The sequence below is a fragment of the Acanthopagrus latus genome, chromosome 4, assembly GCF_904848185.1.
Source record: "Acanthopagrus latus isolate v.2019 chromosome 4, fAcaLat1.1, whole genome shotgun sequence".
NCBI classification, from domain to species: domain Eukaryota; kingdom Metazoa; phylum Chordata; class Actinopteri; order Spariformes; family Sparidae; genus Acanthopagrus; species Acanthopagrus latus.
Window position 1 is genome coordinate 29,840,534 of NC_051042.1, and position 23,913 is coordinate 29,864,446.

Here is a 23,913-nt window from a genome sequence, read left to right on the forward strand (position 1 = left end):
GCTGGAAAAGAAGAGAGAATTGGTTTTTTTTCCTGTTCTCATGTTGGTCAGCAGTAAGGCTCCGGAGCTCCATTAAGGATCCTGTGCCACCTTTCTCTTTCTCTCTTTCTCTCTGTGGCTCCCCCACTGACACTTCTACCTCCCTTCACCTCCCTCTAAAGCCCTAAATCACTCTGACTGTGGACAAACATCCAGTTAATAAACCTAACAGCCGGCAGGGAAGTGCTAGTCTTGCCCATATGTGCATGTGTGTGTGTGTGAGACAGAGAGGGCCAGACTAACCTACTGTATCTGTATATGAAGTCTCGGGGGAGGAAGGAGCACCATATCTGATACTGATAGCAGCTCGGAGTGATAAAGCCATCCACCATATTTTTTCCAGAGACGTCTTTTTTCAAACGTGGTGAGTGTCCTCCTATGGGCCACACGGAGTAACAGCTGTCTGCCGTACGTGGGAAAATAATTTCTCAGTGTTTTGTATTTGTGTCGAGCTCCAAAGTGCTGAAGACATGATTCATTATCTGTGGCACGGTGATGATGAGGCGTCAGAGCCAAAGCCCAATTTAGGTATGGACGTTCTGTGCTATGTCACGGCTGAGAGGCTGGGTCACGCAGTTTGATATGCAGGTGCACAGAAGCGCAGGGTTTCCTGCAGCAAGCAGGCAGCTCTCTTGTCAGAGGTGTACCGAGGCATGACACGTAAAGACACACACACACGCACGCACACACACGTACACAGCTCCCCTCTCGGCAGCCATCCGCCGCAGGACGGCTGATAAAAATATCACAAGCCCTATCAGGCAATTAAACAGGGAGACGCAGCAGCGGAGTGTGTTGGCTGCTTAATGGCTTCAGCCTCCCCGAGCAGGAGCTAGGGTGGCTGGCCAACAGGGGGGATACAGACCACTGATGGAGTGGGAAATCAGAAGGTGGGTGAAGCAGTTACATTGGTCTCAGTGAACAGTTTCCCTGTCACGTGGTCGGAGGGTTGCTCCGGGAGGTCTCACCACGCACCGAGGAAATGTTTCCGTGGAGAAAATAGGATTAAACTGTTAAGTCAAGTTGCATATTACAAGAGATTAATTATCAGTGTGCATAAACATATTTGAATAAAATATGGATCGTTTGACTACAGCTTTCAAACAACTCATAATTTATAGGTTCTCAAATCGTAGCTCCATTAATGGTTCATGAATTGTTTGGTGATCTCTTATTCATCAGCAATAAGCAATTAATGAGAACAATGTTTGGGCTGCCAGGTTGTGAGAAATCCTTTCGGCTGCCGCTCTCCCTCTAAACCTTCTCGGTAATTTTAGGTCTTCTCCAGCTCCTAACAAATGGTTGGCAAGTTGTAACTAATGGGTGTGTTAAACGTTAATTTATCAGTGCCTTAAAGATTTGTAATGATCCATTAAAAAGAACAACTTTCGCTGTCATCTGAGCCTCTCCGCTGGGTGATAAGGCTGCATACAGACCACAATCCACTTATCGACAGCTTAATAACATTTACAACTGCAGACTCGCTGCCTGCTGACCTGTAGAGCATAAATAAATGATTTATCAATCATAATACATCAGTTAATTAAGACTCATAAACCCTGTTGTTAAGAATGGTTTTATGCACTATTTTATCCTCCTCATGGAGCTGATATATGGACATGGATATTCTTCTCTCTGAATTTAATATATAAAATGAGTATGTAAGATATGTAAGAGGGAGCCTCTTGCATAGAGTGGAAATGTGAGTGAGCTCAAAGGTCGGACGAGCGATTCTGGAGAATTAAATACAGTTTTATACAAACAAACTTGGAATGAGAAAATTGTTGCAACCAATAAACATACTGGTCTCCACAAACGCAGCTGGAAAATGTCCCGAGGTCGCCTTAAAAATATCCAGAGGTTTCACACAAATGTTGAAACTCAGAGCTCCCCAACTTCCCCACCTGTAACTTGACTTAACTGTCCTCTCCGGCCCCCAATATGACGGTCAGGTCATAATGTAATGTGAATGTCACTTCATGTTACTACCACATTGAGGACAGACATTGTGATCTGAGATCACAGGAAGCTTTTGCACACAGACGTCATCCCCCTGATGCTGTTCCACCCTCCAGACATGATGCATCTACACTCTGTAATGGACGTTCTTCAAACTCAAATGGAAACTATCAGCTGGGTGACAGATGTTGGTATCTGCCCCCTGTCTTGTCTCCTGGTATGTCCACCTCAGGTCGGGGTCTCTGTGATGGACTCCATATCGCCTCACACAGCGTCAGCCAGCTGATACAAGGCGGCACCACTGTGGACTTGGATGGAGACCCAACTTCTTTTTGGTTTCGTGTACATGAGCGAGAGAGAGAGAGAGAGAGAGAGAGAGAGACAGAGGAAGAAAAAGGAGAAAGGGAGCGACAGTGAGTGTGTCCCATGTTGCCTGGATTCAGGCAGCTGTTAATGGAGACAGATAGTACTTACTCCAGTGGAACAACAGCACTGATAGACTACACTCCTTGTTTAGCACTCAAACAGAAATAAACAGTCACCACAGGGGCAAAAACTCTCCTCAAAGGGGTTTATTTGTTGGTTGGAAAAACCTCTTTCAGCTCCATTAGATGTAAACATTACGGAAAAAGAGGAGACATACTTTAGCACGCTTACAACCATGAAACCTCACCATGCTAAACCCATTCTCCTTGTATTTCTGCCTGCAACTGTTGCCCTAAGCAATAACAACTGCTATTACTTATTTAGAAATAAAGATTTAACCTCAGTAGGACATTAGAAGGGTTCCATTAAAGTAAATTTAGCTTGAAATGTGCTTTGAGCGTTGGTTCTCAGGGGGTAAGTCCTAAGGCTCCCAAAAAGTTCTTATTCCCGCACTGAGGAGCGAGAAGGAGATCCCTTAGAAAGCGAGGATTCTTGGAAGACTTTCAGCTGCCCCTGCATCTGGCGAGATGGCAGATGTTGCTTCACATGACGCAGACGTCTCATTACTCTTAAGAAGCGCTTCCTCGTTTCCTCCCTATTCGCGCTGGGTTCCTTGTGTCTCTCCATGCATCCTCAGTTGGAGGGACTAACGCTGCTTTCTAGTCAAAGTCAAAGGTTGAAATTTCCTTGTTGACATTTCCAGCTCCTGACCTCCAGGCATTCCAGTTGCACGGTGCCAGAAGTTAACAAAAACTTGGCTGACCGTAACAAGATGATGTGTCTTTGGCAGACGTGCACACAACTGAACCCTCAGCAGAGCCGCCACCTTGCAAATATAAATGAATTACAGATGTGATAATGACACACGAGGTAACAGACGCTATTATATTTATTTCACAGCGCTTTTATATTGGGATATGTAATTAGGTATTGCATTCACGAGACTAGTGCAAATACTATTGTCTAGAAATACATCCTATCTCCTCCCCATGGGTGCCGCAATTGTTGTGCAACGCCAGACAACTGCTCCCTCATGACGTCGGAGCAGACTGATTTGCCCAGAGGTTACAAGACGGTTCACTGACTGAACGGTGTGTTTTTTTGCATCTTACTGCTCAGAGCGTTTTGACAACACATTTACAGCTATTTCCAGTATTTGAATCGCAAGGAAGACCAGAGGAAACAGTACAACGACCTCAGAAAAAGTTTCACCAACTCGGTGTTTACTTTCGTCTGCCATGCTTCAGCGTCAGCTCGTAAAGTTGGTACTGACATTTTTCAACATTCCATGTTGTTGTTCTGCCTTCAGAGGGCATTCACATGCAATGTGTTCTCCAATAATTCCAACGGCACTTTAAAGCACAAGAAGACGCAAGGAAAAGTAACCCAAGTGAAGGAAACATGAATGCGAGACTTAATCCATAACCAAGTCCATATTTCTCAGGTGCATTTGGGAATCAATGTGCACTGCTAGCTTATTCTTTACTGAGTCATTAAAATGGTTAAATTTGGACCTTCAATGGGCAATATGCATTGTGTGTAAATGCACAATATTGACTATAAGTAAACAATAAACCAATACCCAACCAGCTGATGTGATGCTTCCCTGTCCACTGAACATGGGTGTTTTCCGCCACATTAAAGCATACAGAGAGGACTCGCCTCGCTGTGACCATGGTGAATGTGCATCTGGCTGACAAAACCCGAGTGTGCGTTGAGAATGAAGAACGGTAACTGGATGTGGTATCTCTACTGTACGTGTGGCTGTACTCAATCAACATCCCGCTCCCCCTCCCCATCGGCAGTAACATCCAGATGAAGGGGCTGCTAAGTCAGCTCTGGTCCAGCCTGCTCTTGCTCCACAGCTCAGCCTCCCAGTGTGTGTGTGCTGCGGACAAAGATAGGACTCTCAAAGGGCCGGCACAATGCTGGGCGGCTCAAAGGCTCCCATTCCTGCTCGCTCCTCTAACTCTCCCTCTATCACACTTCTTCTAATGGAAAAAAAATAACCCGGCCCACACATCAGAACATGCTGTAGCATTGACAAAATGACTTATTACTCCTCGCCGCACACTTCCCCTCTCCCTCCCTGGATTCATCAGGCTCCCAACCTCCCCTCAAAATGGCTGGCACCTCCTGGCGCTTGTCTAGCCTGTCACCCTTCCTCTGCAGTGACCTTGAGACGGAGATGAAGGAGTGATGGTGCTCCCATAACTGCTGCAATACAGTTCCCCCCCCCCACCAACAAAAAAAAAAAAATACACAGCGGCAAGATGGCTCTCACTTACACTGACAGCTGGAAGAGGGGGGGAAAAAACCCTCTGCATATCCGCATCAATCAAAATAGGATTAGGGTGCCTCTCTCTGGTCCTTTTTATTTCCCATTAACTTGAAGTTGCTGATGAAATCCAGAGCCGTTGAATGGTAACTGGGGTTGCAGGGATACAATGTAGCTTTTGCTATCTGCGACAAATAAATCGAATTCAAAAAGACAACAACATTTATATTGTTGTAAAAATAACAGAGCTGATGTATCGGCGTGATCGTTAACAGAGTGTTAGCGCGGAGGCTTTATTGTAACACTGATGCATCGCCGCCGTCCATGACACAGTGGGGGCAGACTCTTTTTCTGACAGATGAAATGACGTGACAGTGTGTGAAACAAAACTGTCCGCTGTGATCAACCACCTTCACAGGCAGAATTATCCACCCCCTCCGAGGAAAATGTTGTGACCGGGGCACGTGACCCCTCGGATGCCATTCTGCCTTATGTCCTGGTGGAGCGGGGACGCAGACAAGGGTTGATGCATGAATTCATAATCAAATAAAGACAGTGCGAAGTGATAGGAGTGGAAGGCAATCGTCCTGGTCATGCTGAATTAATGAGGCACCAGCTTCCTTCCGCATGCCAGGTTTCTGAATGACTCGGCTCATCACCGCTCACTTGCCGGAGCCTTTTCTCTACTGTCTGAACGTCAGGGCCCCCAAATGCCACCCTGTGATATCCTTCTCTTCAGTTTACAGGCCGATCCTCGTCGTGACCTTGAGCTCATGCAGGGGAGGGCGGCTCCCAGCAGGACATTTTGAGTTTTCAGTCTCCGCTGAGAAGTAGGCATCCATGGCTCAGCTGATGGGTGAGAGCGGTGGGGTCCCTGTGAGAGGCTGTCAGCTGACCCTGTCCAAAACACCCCTCCGCCGACCACCTGAGCCTCTGCCCCCGTCTGCTGTCCGTCGAGTCCGGCAGCACAGAACCAATCATCACTTCACACCAATTCAAGAAATCCAGTTGTACCTCCTCACTCACACTTCTTCCTCTTTTCTTAACACCTGTGGGGATGACGCCGTGCAGCAATGCCTGAGAAACGCTGCCGTGTCCTTTCCCCCGACAAAGTAAAAAAAAAAAAAAAAGAAAGGGGGGTGAGGATAAAAGTAAAAATGACTTGAGGAAGAGTTGGGCATTCCCATGGCAACCAGGTCCTGTGGTAGAGGCAGGAATATCAGGCCAAGCCCAATGCCATTTGCATACAAATTGCCCAGCTGGCACCTTGTTGTTATGACAACGGCACACAGCTCCCAGAATTCATTTGGAAGTGAAACACAAAAGGAAGGCAGCCAACGAGGAGTCATTGATAAAATTCCTTTTCATTTGTAATGAAGACGTTACTGACACTATGTTCTCATGTGAATCCAATCATCGTACAGTACCTGCAGGAAATGAGAAAAAAAAAAGTCATATACTTTATTAGATAATGATTATGAATGTAGGTCAGATTGAGTGGTATGTTAAATGGGTTTGTATCTGCTGCATGTTCACAGTCATTAAAAATATGTTTGAAACACTTGGTATCTTACAATCCAGACGTGACAATCTGCATTTTTTTTTTCTTTTCTTGACAAAAACTCATCATACAAATTCCACCTTGACCTCTGGAAGACACTTTCCAAGGTGCATGCCTCTCCTCCTTGGCTCACCTGATTTTTTTTGCAAACCTTTATATAATTCCTCACAACAAGCCATGTGCCAAATCCTCAGAGCTTGAGAGAGAAAGTAAACTCCGCTGACAACACAGTGTCCTCTGCTGGCAGCATGCGGCAGGAAGTTTACTCACCCGCCTGTCCTGCTAAACGGATAATATTTAGCTCAAGGGCAACTGAGCTGATGCTTTTCCATAGTCATCCTGGCTCAGCTTACTGGCCAGTTAAATTGCCCTGCTGTGGACTCTGATGAGCGTTCTGTGAACCCAGTGTATCTATTTATCCCAGCCAGCCCCACAAGACCCTGGTTTAATCATTGGCTCCTGTGTAGTTGTCAAACCATCACAGGCTAATCAGTGCCTCTCTCCGCAGGAAACAAAGCAGTGCCTGGTTCCAATTCATGACCTGTACTGGTGTGAGAGAGTGCTGATCTACGGGCAAGGTGAGCCTTCGCCCTGTACTCATTAGACTGTGCATTTTTTCCCTTCCTTTGCGTTAATGATGAGGGCCCCGCTGATGGTCCTGTTACAGATTGTTAGAGACAACTGGTGCAAACCACCTCAGCCTGTATTGAAAGGTCCGTGTCAGCAACAACACAACAACAACACAGCACTGTGTATGTGTGTGTGTGTGTGTGTGTGTGGGGGGGGGGGGGTTATTTGTGTTGCACCTTCTACCTCAGGGTGGGAGCAGAAGGAAGGTGACACATCCTGCCTCCCCAGCATATAAATGCAGGAGCCTTCTCGCTCAAGCGCCGCTGGCTCCAAGGCATGACAGTTTAGTGCGTTTCTTCCCCCGAACGTGCAACCTTTCCCAAGGTCACAACTCGCCAGCAGCTCAGATCTTTACTAAAGCAGCAACCTGCTCATTTGTCACTTACCATCCAGTCTGACATGGCAACCCGGTGGGGAATCTGTGGTGCGGGGAAGATCAGCCATGACTTCAGCGTGGCCATGAAGACTCTGCCTCCTGGAGACCACCAGGTACTCTATCCAAACAAACCCACTACATCTTCATGGTCACGCAGGATGTCAACCCTCGCGGTGAACAGAGCTGCTGACAGAGCAGCACAGTAATGAGTGTGTTTGTGTATTTTTTTTTTTCTCTCCTGCGTGCAGATAGCAGTCATTGCATCGAGGAGCTTGGAGCGTGCCAAAGAGTTTGCCAAGAAGCATGGTATTCCTAAGGCTTACGGCAGCTATGAGGAGCTGGCCAACAACCCAGACATTGGTGAGTAAAGAGCGATGAGCTGCACAGGCAGAGATAATGGCGTGCTGCTGTTTGAAGCTGAGCCTGGAACATCTGTGTCCACGCAGACATTGTGTACCTGGGAGTGCTGCACACGGAGCACTGGCGAGTTGGTCTGCTGTTCCTCAAGGCAGGGAAGAACGTGCTGTGCGAGAAGCCTTTCGCCATGAACTCCAGACAGGTTAAAGACCTCGTCGCCGCAGCCAAGAAACACAATGTCTTCCTGATGGAGGTAAGATTGAGGGGGATACTAAGCGTAGACCTTTGCCCAGAGGCCACTCGCTGTCTGTGGGTGTTTTATTACAGGTGCAAGCAAAATTAGAGCCAGTGATCAGTTGATTTAGCTTAGCCTAGCTTTATTTCTGTGTCATGTTAATAAAACCATGGTGCAATTTCAGCTAGCCCAACCATTCCTTTATTATCTATCTGTTATCTGTTGATTAAATGATGTATGTAGATGTACGTGTTGGATCTGTGTCTGTCAGCAACATGACATCAGCAGCAGTAGCCTACTGTCCTCAGTGAGTATGGTTGTTTCCATATAAACTGGACAGAAAGAAGTGTTTGGGTCAAAAAGTTCCTTGGGTCATAAAAGATTGAAAAAAAAAACAACTTCAGCCTCCTCTCCTGCCGTCCCATAAATAGTCCCATCTGCACCTCGTCTGTTTTACACTTGTTTTTTGCGGGGACTAGATAAACATTATTTCTCGTGGTAATTAAGGAGCGATAGAGTCCCTGTTGATGGATTTTGTTGCCTTCAGAAAGAACAGGGCTGGCTGTTTCTGTATTTCCAGTCTTTGTTCTCAGATAAGCTAACCAGCAGCTGGTTGTTAATTTACCGAACACAGACAATCGAAAAGCATCAATCTTCTCGCCAAACTACGGGCAAGAAAGCAATTAAGCATAACTCCCAAACTGTTTCAAACACCATTGCTGGCTGTAAGGCTTTGCAGTCAACACGTGTTAAAGTTTAAGGTCAGTGGTTGCATTGTAGTGCCATGAGCGCAGATATTTTAAGCACAGGAGATTCATGTAGGAAGCAAAAACCATGAACGTCCTGGGAATATTTTATGACTCAGTACAGAAAAACATCATGTCATGTCATGTTTGACCAGCACATCTGCCACAGTATCATGGGAGGTGGAGGGAGTGAAGCACCGTGGTAATAAACTGCTGCTCGGGTGAATCTCTGTTTACTGTTGCAGTGGTGCTAGGTTGTCTGCTCTGTCCCTCTCAGGCCATCTGGTCCCGCTGTTTCCCTGTGCACGCTGAGGTGCGCAGGCTTCTGGCAGAGGAGGCGGTGGGGGACGTGAAGCTGGTAAAGGCCTACTTCGGCTCCCCTCAGCTCCACATCCCCCGCTCGGTGGAGAAGGAGCTTGGCGGCGGCGCGCTGCTGGACATCGGTGTGTACTGTCTGCAGTTTGTGCTGATGGTGTTCAACGGAGAGAGGCCAGAGTCCATCCAGGCCACAGGGGTGCTGCTCGACTCAGGTGTGATTCAGCACGCGGATCACGCAGCGGAGATGGGATGTCAATAAGTATCATTAACCACAGAGCGTCAGTCAGTGATCACTAACCGCCAATCCAAACTACTTACCACAAAGGAAAGAGACGAGAATAGGAATCCCTGCTGAGTTGCCAAACTTAGACGGAAAATCACTTTTTTTTTATTAACTGTCCAAAATGTAAACACCTCAGGGAAGAATTCTTCACACAGAAAATCCCAGACTTATCTTTAAAATGTCAGACTAATCCAAATCCCCCCCCTGAGAATACAGTAATACAGTAAAAGAGGCAGGGGAATATGTAAGTGCATGTCTTACAGCAAGATATCCTTCAGTGTAAGACCATCACATCACGCAGTGCATTTAATGAGCATTTTCTCATCTTTTACTAACCTTTACGGAGCATATTTAACAACTGGCAAAAAAATGAATGCGAATATTTGTGACCTTGTCTATTCTAACCACAAAGTCGTGCAAATAAAGCAGAATAGAAATGCTGCTTTTACCTAAATTAACTCTGAGCTGATAAAAAATAAATTGATTTGACCCGAAGTGAACCGAATTGACTGATATCAACAGCAGCATTGTTAGCATTCATTCACTCATCCATCCTTCTGCTGCTCACCGGTTTTACATTGATTTGCTTACTGCTCTTCTTAAACGTTTGTCAGGGGTGGATGAGTCAGTGGTCGTGGCGATGAAGTTCTCCAGGAACCGAATGGCCTTCTGCGCCTTTTCGATCTCGACTCGCCTCCCGAACGACGCCGTCATCAGCGGCACCAAGGGCTCCATTAAAGTAGGCTATGCCACAGTCTTGTACAGGAACATTTGACTTAATTAGGAGATGATTGAGACGTGCAAAAACTGAGTTGACTGCTAATTACTTTCACATTTAATTAAATTGAAGTATGCGGGACAAAGATCCATACCCTTCTGCATTTGATGATTTACGAGTTGACTGATTGGATTAACGCAAAGTGCATTTCCTCTTCGACCCCTCCAGGTTCTCGGCCCCATGCACTGCCCCACCACGCTGGTGGTGAACGACAAGGAAACGGAGTATCCTCTGCCTGAACCCAGCCTCCCTCTGAATTTCACCAACAGCACCGGGCTTCGCTTTGAGGCGGAGGAAGTGAGGCAGTGCCTGCTTAAAGGTGGGTCATAACGAGAGGGAAGTTGTGTATTTATCTCCAGACACAACGGTAAACTTTAGTGTTGTGAAAGAGCGACGCTGCAGTTTGGCGAAACGGTTCCTTTCCTGAAGCTGCAGATTGATTCACAATCAATGCTGTTATGAGTCCTTGGTGTGTCCTCTAGCTTATACACTCCGTATGGTTGTGCCTCCTATATTAATTAGCATAATCCTTACAGCCCCGCTTTGACATAATTTATGCTTGTATTGTAAATATGTGCATAATTTAACCGCGGTTGTAAACAGACTTTTCAGTCAATGTGATTTTGAAACTCCTCCTCTCCTTCAGGACTTAAAGAGAGCCCACGGATGCCTCTGGCGGACTCCGTCTTACTGACAGAGATCATGGATGAAATCAGGAAGCAGGTGGGAGTTGCCTTCAGCCAGGACAGCCAGTGACATCACTCAAAAAGTCCCGGCTGCTTCACCTGACCTAAACCTACTCAGATGGAACAAAAGGAGGGAGCTGCTCGAGGCAGGCTTTGGGTCTTTGGTATAAGAAGATCACTCATGTCGCCGGGTGACAAAAGCCTGAGCAGACGCGGCGTCACTGAGGCAACTGTGATTTGGATGACACAGCGAGCTGCCACTGAATTAAAGATACAATCGGCAAATAATTGAACATATCTCTTTTCTCTTCTTTTTTTTCCCAGACCTCTTTGTAAAAATCTTTGCAAAATTGTCATTCAACATCAGAGCCACCATGTAAACACCTTGTAGGTCCTTGTAACACAGAGCACAAACACTGTCAGTGGGAAAAAAAATAAAATAAAAAGTGGTAGAAAACAATCCAGATAAATCGCACAATGTAAACAAATAGAGCAACCATGTGTAACCACCCTGTCATCAAGTCCTGGGCCCTTTAAAGACAAACACAGCTGTCACCGTGCAGTGTGTGATTGATGAATCCAATAAAGGACTGATTGTGAAAGCCTTGTCTCATTCCAAATATCATCCGCTGGAGAGGAGAGAAGAGACTCGGAGTGGCACATTTGAATCAAAGTGTTCTGTCATGTCTGACCCCTGCAGCCGTGTACAAATAGATTCATGTTCTCCGAAACAAAAATAGGTTGCACTGTCCGCTTTTTCAAGGATAGGACAGAGAGAAAGGCCTTTGTGAGTCAGCAAAGAGCACGCCTCATTTAATACTTGTTCCCAACCTTTTGGGCTCACAGGGATCCTAAAAAAAATGGAGGTTGTCTGGGTTCATGCAGGATGCAGTCTTTGAATGCAAAATGGCACATTTTAATTCATCAACATTATTTTTGCCTATTTTATTTCTTTTTCCTGAATGACTACAGAATGCTGCACATATTTCTCTATACGTGTTGTCCTGTTTCTGTGCCACAACTCTACCCCATCACATGTACTGATTTTAATACAGGGGTTTCATACACGGACCATCCAGGCTTATGCAATATGATGAATATCAGCCCGGACAAAGTGACAGGTCCCTCTACATGTCTGCTTTTGGGAAGGCCGTTTTGTGGCTGACCTCTAACAAGTTTTGGTCACTGCATGAAAAAAAAAAAAAAAAATATGTCACCCTGAAAAAAAGAAGCACAAGAGATGCAGTGCAGAGTAAAAAATATCAGTGTGTTATTTATTATTATTTTTGTTCTTCTTATTATTAGGTAACTTCACTTAACACACAGGAAATTGTCAGTGAAGCACGATACAGAACAATTCACATTATTAGTGAGTAGTACCATAAAAATAAAATGCAGACTGAGGTACAAATAAATAAATAAATAAATAATAACTGTAAAATAGCAGATAGTATACAATACTAATACTAATACTACTACAATTATTAAATAATAATAATAATAATAATAATAATAATAATAATAATAATAATACATCTTATTCATACAGTATCTCTCATACATGCAGCTCAAAGTGCTTCACACAGACAAAAACAAAAACATAAAACACATGAAAAACATATCATATAAAATATATATAAATATAAATAAATAAATAACTGTAAAATAGTAAATAGTAAATAACGAAATTACTGGATAATAATAATAAAAAAATTTTGTTCACACAGCACCTTTTATACATATAATGTGACTCAAAGTGCTTCACACAAACCAAAAACATAAAACATAAGACATAAAAAATATTTATTATCAAATATATAAATGACAGTAAAATAAAAATAACTGTAAAATGGTTAATAGCAGACAAACGATTAAATAATAATAATAATAATAATAATAATAATAATAATAATAATAATAATAATAAATCTTATTCAAATAGCAACTTTCATACATCTAATGCAGCTGAAAGTGCAAATCAAAGAAAAACAAAATAAAATAGAACAAAAGTTATATTTGTCTCATGATCATTATCTGGAGGTCACGTTTCTGCTTCTGTTAGCACAAACCATCATCATCATCATCATGGCCACATCATGATGTTTGTTTTTGTGCTACGTCACACAGTCAAAACTGATGCGGTGGCGCCACCTTGCGGCGGGGAGCGGCCGCTGTGGCCGGCACCGACACCCAATCAGTGTCAGTCCAACATGGCAACCAGGTGGGGGATCTGCAGCGCGGGGAAGATCAGCCACGACTTCACGGTGGCGCTGAAAACTCTTCCTCCCGGGGACCACCAGGTATCAGTATGAGTGGACGCGTCGACACGTAATGCACCTCATGTTTCAGAAGGCGGGATGTCGGAGAGAGACGTCGAGGTTTGTTCGAGCCGCCCCGCCCGGGCGCAGGTGTCAGCAGTTTGTGACGCGCTGAAGTTCACACCGTCAAAACCAGGCCGGAATGAAACGCTGGACATGTTGTAAGCTGGAGCTCTGAGGAGTTAAATATCAACTTAATGTGACATCAGGAAGTTTAAATCCGAAGGAGGCTTAAGTCTGCAACATGTCGAGCACTTGGACCGCCTTTTGTTTTTTTTACCGTAAAGATGAACAAAAATGGGCATCTAGTTTTGGTTTATTAATGCGCCCTTACACAACCAACCAAATGTTTTTATTTTTACTATTAATGCATCAAAGAATGAATTGAAGCAGCTTCAGATTATTCACCATTAACTGATTTACCACACTAAAAGGAATTGGCAGACAAATGTATTCACAAATGTAGTTGAAAGTGACAATTAAGGTGTTCAGCAATGAATTAAAGCAGTTATTAAAGGTGAGTTCTATCTCAGCGATACACACATTTATTAATTAAGTCATGCAGAAAGTGTGATATGTCAGTATGGATGTCATATGGGGAAGAGAACATCATCTGCAGTCAGACAGCCCTCACATCAGCCTCCGGTCAAGTTTACAGACTAACAACAGGTTCAGTACCACATTAGGGTCTTTCATTAAGGTGGAACGAAACCACCTCAATAAACCAGGTCTACAAAGTGTATTCACAGGTTGTGGCTGTGGCAGCTCGCAAGTTAGAGGATCTGAAGTTCACACCATCAAAACCAGGCCGAAATGAATTGATGGAGAGATGTAATCTGAGGCTCTGAGGAGCTCAATAACACCTACACATGACATCAGGGAGTTTGAATACAATGGAGGCTGCAGTCTGCAACATGTGGAAGACTTTGACCTCCATTTGTTTTTTATCAGAATCAGTATTCCTTTATTAACTCACAAACGGGAAATGTGTTTTACACAGCAGCCAAATGACTCAGAAATAAATTAAAAGTTATTAAAGATGAGTTCTATACCAGCAAGACACACATTTTTTGTTTTTTACCATTAATATCAACTAAATGGGAATCCAGTTGTTTCTTGTGCTCTAACTCAGTGTTAAAAAATCGATTTTTTATTTTTTTTTATTATTAATGCAGCAAGGAATAAATTGAGGCTAACAGAGTAAGAGGAAGCCTTAGATGGTGCACCATTAACTGACTCATCAGACAAATGTAATTAAACATGTGCCAGTTATGTTGTTTAGTAATGATTTAAAGCAATGCTTGGATAGTAAGTTGGGGCCTTTTCCATGTCTCCAAACTGTATTCGCAGGTTGTGGCTGTGGCAGCTCGCAAGTTAGAGAATGCACAGGAGTTTGCCAAGAAGCACAGCATCCCCCGAGCATATGGGGGCTACGAGGAGCTGGCCAAAGATCCGGACATAGGTGAGTTTCTGTCACACCATTTGAGCAGCAGATGTTTGGGATATTTCAGCCTCAGCACACTTGAGTCAAAGCTAAAACACACTGTAAACACCAACCCTCAGCCATCTGTTGAATCTTCACTGATTTCCAGCTCAGTTTGACCCACAGCTGTTTGAATCTCCTGTTGATATTTGACTGTTTTTACATGATGATATCTTTTAACAGTGTGTTCTCTGCTATTTGTGTGTGTGTCTGCAGATGTGGTGTACATCGGAGTTATCCATCCATACCACCTGAGCACCTGTCTGCTCTTTATGAACGCCAAGAAGAACGTGCTGTGTGAGAAGCCGCTGGCCATGAACACCAAGGAGGTCAAGCAGATCCTGGCCTCTGCCAAGAAGAATGACGTCTTCTTCATGGAGGTACAGACGGTGCTTGTTAGAGCTCTTACTGGAGCTAACAGCACCTTAGTTGAAAAAGAGTGACTGAAAAATGACTGCAGTATTATTATGTGATGCATCTGAGAAACTAAGAAAACGCAGTCTTGCTGTGGAACTCATGAACAAAATTTGGAGAGCTTTTCACTTTTTTTCACCACTCTTTTCCAAAGGCCAAAGAGGAGTCCATCCCGCTTAAATGTTTTTTTTTTCCCAAATACAGTAACTATATCTGAATTGTTTTGTTTTTTGTTTTTTGTTTTTTCTCGCTTTCCTTTCTTTCCTTCATTTCTCTTTGAGTGGTGCATGTCTTTTCATTTTGTTTGATAATGGTGGTTGGTTTTCTCTTTTTTATTTTTTCATTTACATGTTCGAAATAAACTAAACTTAACTCATAAATCTTACACCAAAAGGCAGCATTGTTATACTTCTGTTAATGTAATGACTTCTACCTCCACCATCTTGTGCAGTTATCCTGTGCAATAATACTATTTTATTTTTTTTACATATTTATATTCTTACACTGAGTCTGTTTATTTCAGACACTGTATTTATTTATGCATCCAGCCTTCAACAAGGCAATACTTTTACACTTTATTTACATGTATATAATGCACATTTACTATCTGTATACAATGCACATTGCCTCCTGTATATAATGCACGGAGCGTGTAGTCCTTTTTAAATTTTATCTGTCTTTCTCTGATCTAATTTTGTATTTTTAAGTCTACTTGTTTAATGTCTGTACTTGAACAAAGGGAGAGGCGTTCTTTAGCAAGTAGCTCTGAATTGTAAGTCACTATCTTATTATGTTCCACACAATCTGGCAAACAAGTTGAAGTGATCTATGTTAACAAATCTAAGGTCATGCTAGTTCATCAACCTAATGAATTACATTGTGATTTTACAGTATATGCTAATCACAACTACTAGTAAATGAGCAATAACAGTTGTTGTAGTGTTGTCAGTTAAAATGTTGTCATGATTCAGCAGCAGCCAGTTTCAGGTGCAGCTGTGATTTGTTAGTTAACATTTCACAGAACATTTTTTAAGGAAAAATTATGCATTTATAAAGTGATGAGGACAAAATTATCCATTTCAAAGAGTGGTAGAGAGACGTCCCCAGCATCCACACTGCCTTCATGTGATTTTCATGCAAACCCTTGTTAATAATTTAAGCTGTAAGTTAGTGCCTATAAATAAAACTGTATGGTGGCTCCTGTCCTTTGCTCTCAGGCCGTCTGGACCCGATTCTTCCCGGCCTCGGTGGAGATCAGGCGGCTGCTGGCCCAGGGGGAGATAGGCGAGGTGAAGATGGTGAGATCGGAGTTTGGCGTGCCGTTGCATCACGTGCCGAGAGCAGTTCAGAAGGAGCTGGGTGGAGGAACAATGCTAGATCTCGGCATCTACTGCCTGCAGCTCACGTGCATGGTGTACAATGGAGAGAAGCCAGAGAGCATCCAGGCCACCGGGACCTGCCTGGACACAGGTGATGGAAAAAGAAACTAGTAAGGTCTCACAGATGTGATTTCTTAAGTAACATGTGGAGGAGTGACCTGTTGTAATGTTTGAGTCATCCTCCTCACCACCACTGTATTCTCTTTCATCAGGTCACACAGACCGACAGTTATCATCATTTTTATTTGCAGATGACACATGGAAAACACTGCAACAGCCGTGTCATTAGTTTTCTGGTCTCTATCTTTGTATGTTGTTGCAGGAGTGGATGACACTGACGTTGTCACTCTGAAGTTCTCCAACAACAGGATGGCAGTGTTTATCTCTTCTTCTGATATTGAGCTGCCCAACGATGCAGTTATTGTGGGCACAAAGGGCACCATCAGGGTAGGTCGTCACTGCAGGGCCGCCTTTTCAAATACAATTCAAATAGCCTGAAATGCTGTTCCATTCACACCATGTGATGATAATACCGTAATGCAAGTTCCAGTGTGAAGCAACTTAGGAGGGAAGTTAGGAAGTTGTGTAACACAAAGAAGAAGAAGAAGTATTCACTGCACATGCCGTTACTGTGAAAATATCTTGTTGCATCCTGTGTTTAGATCCCTGAGCACATGTGGTGCCCCACGACACTGGTGGTTAATGGGAAGGAGACCAAGTACCCAGTTCCAGAACCATATCTGCCTCTCAACTTCATCAACAGCACAGGGATGCGCTACGAGGCAGAGGAGGTTCGACAGTGTTTGCTCAAAGGTACTGTGACATTTAGCGTATTTTAACTTGCATGGATTATTACTACACGTGTGTATTGCCCTGTTAAAAAAAACACAACAACATTGTCAGATTTATGAATTTTGAGGCCTCCTGTTTGTTGTTTTACACATACACACCTAGAGGTGGGAATTGATGAGTTTTTATCAATATCAATGCCGCTATCGACTCTGCCTATCAGTCCCATTCCTTATCAATTTGCATATCGATTCCTGAGTAGTTCACTGAGTGGCAAAAAAGGAGTTCTACGCAGTCTTCTGCACCAAAAGCAACCTTTTAATTTTTTCCCAAAATTATGTCTGCACAAAACTGTGATCATGAACATATTCAACTCCAACATACTGAACAACACTCTGACAAGATCTACTGTACAAAGAAAATATAGTGTTAATAAATTATTTGGACCACCTGCGTACGAGTGCTAACTTAGCATGCTGGGTAGACAAATATTTTAGTGCGTTGGTGGTATTTGCACCCTTACACAATATTACAGCATTGCACTGATTACATACGGCAGAATTATCATCTTGTTTGGTGAAATGCAGCCAGGCTTTAGATCACTTCCCTCTCTCAATGATGCTGCCTCGCAGTTGAAGGTCTGAGTCTTGGCAGAGAGTGTGACGCAAATATACCGCAACGCAAAATTTCAGGAAAACTGGAAAACCTCGTGCAGGCAGGGAAATGAGAGAATCGTTAAGAAGAATCGATGACGTTAGAGGCGTACAATTCCAATGGAACTGGTCAGCTGGAACCGGTTCTGAGTCGGAACTAGTTCTCGATTCCCACCCCTACACACACCACAGGGTGGCATCAGAAACACTGAACTCTTCCATGGTTCTTTCACTGTGTTCGTGCAGACTTCACAGTACGCTGCATGTCTTTTCACATATCTATGATTTACCCATGTAGGGCTGAAGGAGAGCGCAGTTATGTCCCACGCCGACTCTCTGCTGCTGGCTGAGGTGGAGGACGAGGTCCGCAGGCAGATGGGGGTGGTGTACAGCCAGGACAGCCAGTGAATCACTGAGTCACATTCCCTTGTTGTGAGGAGCACATTCATGGTGGAGAATAAATCATCATTTGTGTTCAAACTGCATCTTCTCTTTTCTGATGTGGCTGGTCATGATCTCAGTCTGTCCAGATGAAGACTTGACATTTTAAGTTCATCATAAACTACATTGTAGAACGATTTAAGTAATATAAACAGTCTGCAGTGTTTCCCAGAGGTATGTGGAAGAGTTTTGTGCAGGTATTTGTTTAGTTCTGGGTTTACAGACAAAACTAAAGAAGTTTATTGAGGACCAACTACAACCATAAGACCAGGCATTTATTTAGTTTTGATGCTTCTCACAATGATTTTACATCATTTAGCAAAGATGGTGCCAAAAAAGCTGCTGCACTGAAGTCTTAGAAAGTTTTGTACTTTCAATGATATTTATTAGTTTTCTGTGGGAGCGAGGAGCTTCTCTCGGTGCAGATTTTAACCTCTCTTAACTTTCAAGATTTCCCATGTAACAGAATTAAAGTATAACAAATACTACTCATTTTCAAACAAATGATTTACAAGACAGCGTTAAGATAAATGCGCATCTCTTTTACTGATGGAAATCCGGAAGAGTAGTAAGGGGAGAAGGAAGATAACTGGATAAAATGGAATTGCAGAATTAGAAATGTCACAGTTATGGTTAAGGTGTCCTGCAACAGTGTGCTATGGGAGGTGTACAGAGGTGTGTCGGGGCAGGGTGGTGCTCCCACTGGGCCATCCCCCCTGTTAGAAATTAACAAATCACCTACTGGGTGGAGGGGTGGAAGCGAGGCTGCGCTGTGGGAGGAGCCCTTTGACTTTGCCACAAGTTTGTTTGTTTTATTGGCAGAGGAGTGTGATTAGTAAGCTGTGCCAGTACTCAAGGTGCTCAGCGTCAGTCCAACATGGCAACCAGGTGGGGGATCTGCAGTGCGGGGAAGATCAGCCACGACTTCACGGTGGCCCTGAAATCTCTTCCTCCCGGAGAACACCAGGTATCAGTATGAGTGGACTCACTGACATGTAATGCACCTCATGTTTCAGAATAAACCAGGTATACAAAGTGTATTCACAGGTTGTGGCTGTGGAAGCTCGCAAGTTAGAGGATCTGAAGTTCACACCATCGAAACCAGGCCTAAATGAAACGATTGAGACATTTAATCTGAGGCTCTGAGGAGCAAAATAACACCTACACATGACATCAGGGAGTTTGAATACAATGGAGGCTGCAGTCTGCAACATGTGGAAGACTTTGACCTCCATTTGTTTTTTATCAGAATCAGTATTCCTTTATTGCCCCACGAACAGGAAATTGTTTGCCACAGCAGCCAAATGACCCAGAGGAAGCATCAGATGGTGCACCATTAACTGACTCATCAGACAAATGTAATTAAACATGTGCCAGTTATGTTGTTTAGTAATGATTTAAAGCAATGCTTGGATAGTAAGTTGGGGCCTTTTCCATGTCTCCAAACTGTATTCGCAGGTTTTGGCTGTGGCAGCTCGCAAGTTAGAGAATGCACAGGAGTTTGCCAAGAAGCACAGCATCCCCCGAGCATATGGGGGCTACGAGGAGCTGGCCAAAGATCCGGACGTAGGTGAGTTTCTGTCACACCATTTGAGCAGCAGATGTTTGGGATATTTCAGCCTCAGCGCACTTGAGTCAAAGCTAAAACACACTGTAAACACCAACCCTCAGCCATCTGTTGAATCTTCACTGATTTCCAGCTCAGTTTGACCCACAGCTGTTTGAATCTCCTGTTGATATTTGACTGTTTTCACATCAACAGTGTGCACCCTGCTATTTGTGTGTGTGTCTGCAGATGTGGTGTACATCGGAGTTATCCATCCATACCACCTGAGCACCTGTCTGCTCTTTATGAACGCCAAGAAGAACGTGCTGTGTGAGAAGCCGCTGGCCATGAACACCAAGGAGGTCAAGCAGATCCTGGCCTCTGCCAAGAAGAATGACGTCTTCTTCATGGAGGTACAGACGGTGCTTGTTAGAGCTCTTACTGGAGCTAACAGCACCTTAGTTGAAAAAGAGTGACTGAACAATGACTGCAGTATTATTATGTGATGCATCTGAGAAACTAAGAAAACACAGTCTGTTACTGTGGAAATCATTAACAAACTGTTGAGCTTTTCACTATTTTTTTTTTACAATGACACTTATTTTATTACAATTTTTAAATTGAAAATATGACAACCAAATAAATCTTTTTTTCATTCACCAGTAACATTTTATTCAAAAATGACTTTATGCTGACGAAATAAAAACGTCTTTTTTTGAATAACATTTTGAACAAATTATGCTTTATGAAATGATGGGGACAAAAATGTCAAAAAGTTGACATTTTCTCCTTTATTTGGTTTCACATCTTCACGACAATTCCATATTCATCTTTAGATATGTCCTTACATAGAGTAAAACAGTTTTTAATACAAAAACAAAACAAACAGAACAGGGGCTGTCTTGAGTTTGAGAAGATAAATAAAAAAAATAGACAAGCTCTGAAGAGATAAATAGACAAGCTCTGAAGAGATGAATAAACACTTCTTTTCTCCTTTTTAAAAACAAACAAACAAAATAAGGGTGTTTCAGGGAAATAAATATTTTCCTCTTTTTCCAAATTTCCTCAAATTCATGTTCCTGGAGCCTCATTGAAATGGTAATTCTTTCCATTACAAAGATTTCATGGATTATATTGTACCAGTTCTCTGTAGGTTGAGCATCTGGCTGGAGCCGTTTCCTTGTAATTTCTCAGGACACCAAATAAGTGTCTTGTTCTAATATTTGCAGAAGTTGAACATAACAAGCCGAAGAGGAGTTCATCCCACTTAAATGTAATTTTTAGACCATTTTCACAGCAGATATTTTTTTGACTTTTCAACGTAAGAAATGCAGCAAAGTGAAATTTGTACGATCAGTGATGGCCACGTTCCATTTAGATGAGCTGGTCTCAGGGCTCTGGTATTAATGCATGCTAACTAGGATGCTTGATAGAATGGAGCCACCAATTATGCCTCCAAATGTCTGCCAGGAAAAGGAACTGCAAGAAAGTACAGTCTGTCACTCTGGAAATTATTAACAGCATTTACCATATTTATTATTCATGTTCCCTTTAAAATTCCTGATAAGTACTTCCATCAAGGGCTAAATAACATCTAAACATGACATGAGGGAGTTTAAATACATTGGAGGCTCAAGTTTGCAACATGTCAACACATGTCAACCTTTTTCTTGTTACAGTGAATACAAACTAAATGTGCATCTTTATTATTTGTGCTCTAATACAAATATTGCGATATATATACTTTTTTTTTTTTTTTCACAACTACTATCCAATAAGTTCCTGTACGTGCTGTCATGATTCAGCAGCAGCCAGTTTCAGGTGCAGCTGTGATTTGTTAGTTAACATTTCTTGGTGCAAACTATTTCTTCAGAGCCTTTTTACATTTTTTTTGTGATGGGGGAAAATGTATCCATTTTGAAAAGTGGTAGAGAGATGTCCCCAGCATCCCCACTGTAAATAAAAGCTGTGCCTTCATGTGATTTTCATGCCAACCCTTGTTAATAATTTAAGCTGTAGGTTAGTGCCTATAAATAAAACTGTATGGTGGCTCCTGTCCTTTGCTCTCAGGCCGTCTGGACCCGATTCTTCCCGGTCTCGGTGGAGATCAGGCGGCTGCTGGCCCAGGGGGAGATAGGCGAGGTGAAGATGGTGAGATCGGAGTTTGGCATGCCCTTGCATGGTGTGCCGAGAGTGATGCAAAAGGAGCTGGGTGGAGGGACAATGCTAGATCTCGGCGTCTACTGCCTGCAGCTCACGTGCATGGTGTACAATGGAGAGAAGCCAGAGAGCATCCAGGCCACCGGGACCTGCCTGGACACAGGTGATGGAAAAAGAGACCAATAAAATCTCACAGATATGATTTCTTAAGTCACTTCAGTAATGTGTGGAGGAGTGGTTCTTTCTGGGTTCAAAAGTACACTAAGCGACCTGTTGTAATGTTTAAGTCATCCTCCTCACCACCGCTGGTCTCTCTTTGATCAGGTCACACAGTTACCCATTGACCTCAGTTGTATACATCGGTTTGCAGCTCCTAAGATGACAGCAGATGGGAGGTTTTAAGTTGGAGCTTATTAAGTCTTTACTTCAGCTCTCCTACTGTGTGTGATTTGGGAATTTTTAACAAAGGGAGTGTGTGAGGGAGTCTGATAAGACCTCAACTCTTATCTCTGTTGCTTCATGCGTTACCTGGCCACATTAAAGGTTAAGGTTTGATAGTGTTGTCCACCATTCATACATACACACAGGCATCTCCATCAATACAAAACACATCAGAAATAAGTGACTTATTTTTATTTGCAGACGACACATGGAAAACACTACAACAGTGTCATTAGTTTTCTGGTTTCTTCATCAAGTGTGAATCATTTATTTGTGTGTTGTTGCAGGAGTGGATGACATTGACATTGTCGCTCTGAAGTTCTCCAACAACAGGATGGCAGTGTTTATCTGTCGCTCGGATATTGAGCTGCCCAACGATGCAGTTATTGTGGGCACAAAGGGCACCATCAGGGTAGGTCGACACTGCAGGGCCGCGTTTTCAAATACAATTCAAATAGCCTGAAATGCTGTTCCCATTCACACCATGTGATGATAATACAGTAATGCAAGTTCCAGTGTGAAGCAACTTAAGAGGGAAGTTAGGAAGTTGTGTAACACAAAGAAGTATTCACATACTGTTACTGTGAAAATATCTTGTTGCATCCTGTGTTTAGATCCCTGGCAACATGTGGTGCCCCACGACACTGGTGGTTAATGGGAAGGAGACCAAGTACCCAGTTCCAGAACCATATCTGCCTCTCAACTTCATCAACGGAACAGGGATGCGCTACGAGGCAGAGGAGGTTCGACAGTGTTTGCTCAAAGGTACTGTGACATTTAGCACATTTTAACCTGCATGTCTTGTCACTACACGTGTGTATTGTCCTGTTAATATAATATTCAAAACAAGTGCAATAATACTGTCAGATTTATGAATTTTGAGGCCTCCCATTACTTGTTATACACATACACACCACAGGGTGGCATCAGAAACACTGAACTCTTCCATGGTTCTTTCACTGTGTTCGTGCAGACTTCACAGTACGCTGCATGTCTTCTCACATATCTATGATTTACCCATGTAGGGCTGAAGGAGAGCGCAGTTATGTCCCACGCCGACTCTCTGCTGCTGGCTGAGGTGGAGGATGAGGTCCGCAGGCAGATGGGGGTGGTGTACAGCCAAGACAGCCACTGAATCACTGAGTCACATTCCCTTGTTGTGAGGAGCACATTCATGGTGGAGAATAAATCATCATTTGTGTTCAAACTGCATCTTCTCTTTTCTGATGTGGCTGGTCATGATCTCAGTGTGTCCAGATGAAGACTTGACATTTTTAAGTTCATCATAAACAACATTGTAGAACGATTTAAGTAATGTAAACAGTCTGCAGTGTTTCCCAGAGGTATGTGGAAGAGTTTTGTGCAGGTATTTGTTTAGTTCTGGGTTTACAGACAAAACTAAAAAAGTTCATTGAGGACCAACTACAACCATAAGACCAGGCATTTATTTAGTTTTGATGCTCCTCACAATGATTTTACATCATTTAGCAAAGATGGTGCCAAAAAGGCTGCTGCACTGAAGTCTTACAAAGGTCTGTACTGTATTTTCAATTATATTTATTAGTTTTGTGTCAATGCTTCACTAGAAAGCTTCACCTCATGTAAATGTCCTATGGT

The 23,913-nt window shown here is 43.2% G+C and overlaps 3 protein-coding genes across 3 annotated transcripts; all 3 read left to right on the plus strand.

Moving 5' to 3' along the window:
- Positions 1 to 6,745: 6,745 nt before the first annotated feature.
- On the plus strand, positions 6,746 to 11,274 carry LOC119018266 (trans-1,2-dihydrobenzene-1,2-diol dehydrogenase-like). Its single transcript, XM_037095787.1, has 8 exons — positions 6,746 to 6,841; positions 7,122 to 7,382; positions 7,518 to 7,629; positions 7,716 to 7,879; positions 8,885 to 9,137; positions 9,823 to 9,947; positions 10,155 to 10,305; positions 10,633 to 11,274. The coding sequence occupies exons 2-8, from the start codon at positions 7,293 to 7,295 to the stop codon at positions 10,740 to 10,742; spliced, it is 1,005 nt and encodes a 334-aa protein (XP_036951682.1). The 5' UTR covers positions 6,746 to 6,841; positions 7,122 to 7,292; the 3' UTR covers positions 10,743 to 11,274.
- A 1,418-nt stretch (positions 11,275 to 12,692) lies between these two features.
- Positions 12,693 to 18,193, plus strand: LOC119017704 (trans-1,2-dihydrobenzene-1,2-diol dehydrogenase-like). Its single transcript, XM_037094597.1, has 7 exons — positions 12,693 to 12,972; positions 14,341 to 14,452; positions 14,690 to 14,853; positions 16,105 to 16,357; positions 16,589 to 16,713; positions 16,929 to 17,079; positions 18,007 to 18,193. The coding sequence occupies exons 1-7, from the start codon at positions 12,769 to 12,771 to the stop codon at positions 18,114 to 18,116; spliced, it is 1,119 nt and encodes a 372-aa protein (XP_036950492.1). The 5' UTR covers positions 12,693 to 12,768; the 3' UTR covers positions 18,117 to 18,193.
- Positions 18,194 to 18,339: 146 nt separating this feature from the next.
- Positions 18,340 to 23,506, plus strand: LOC119017706 (trans-1,2-dihydrobenzene-1,2-diol dehydrogenase-like). The gene is made up of 7 exons (XM_037094598.1): positions 18,340 to 19,116; positions 19,608 to 19,719; positions 19,945 to 20,108; positions 21,766 to 22,018; positions 22,584 to 22,708; positions 22,911 to 23,061; positions 23,322 to 23,506. The coding sequence occupies exons 1-7, from the start codon at positions 19,027 to 19,029 to the stop codon at positions 23,429 to 23,431; spliced, it is 1,005 nt and encodes a 334-aa protein (XP_036950493.1). The 5' UTR covers positions 18,340 to 19,026; the 3' UTR covers positions 23,432 to 23,506.
- Positions 23,507 to 23,913: the final 407 nt, after the last annotated feature.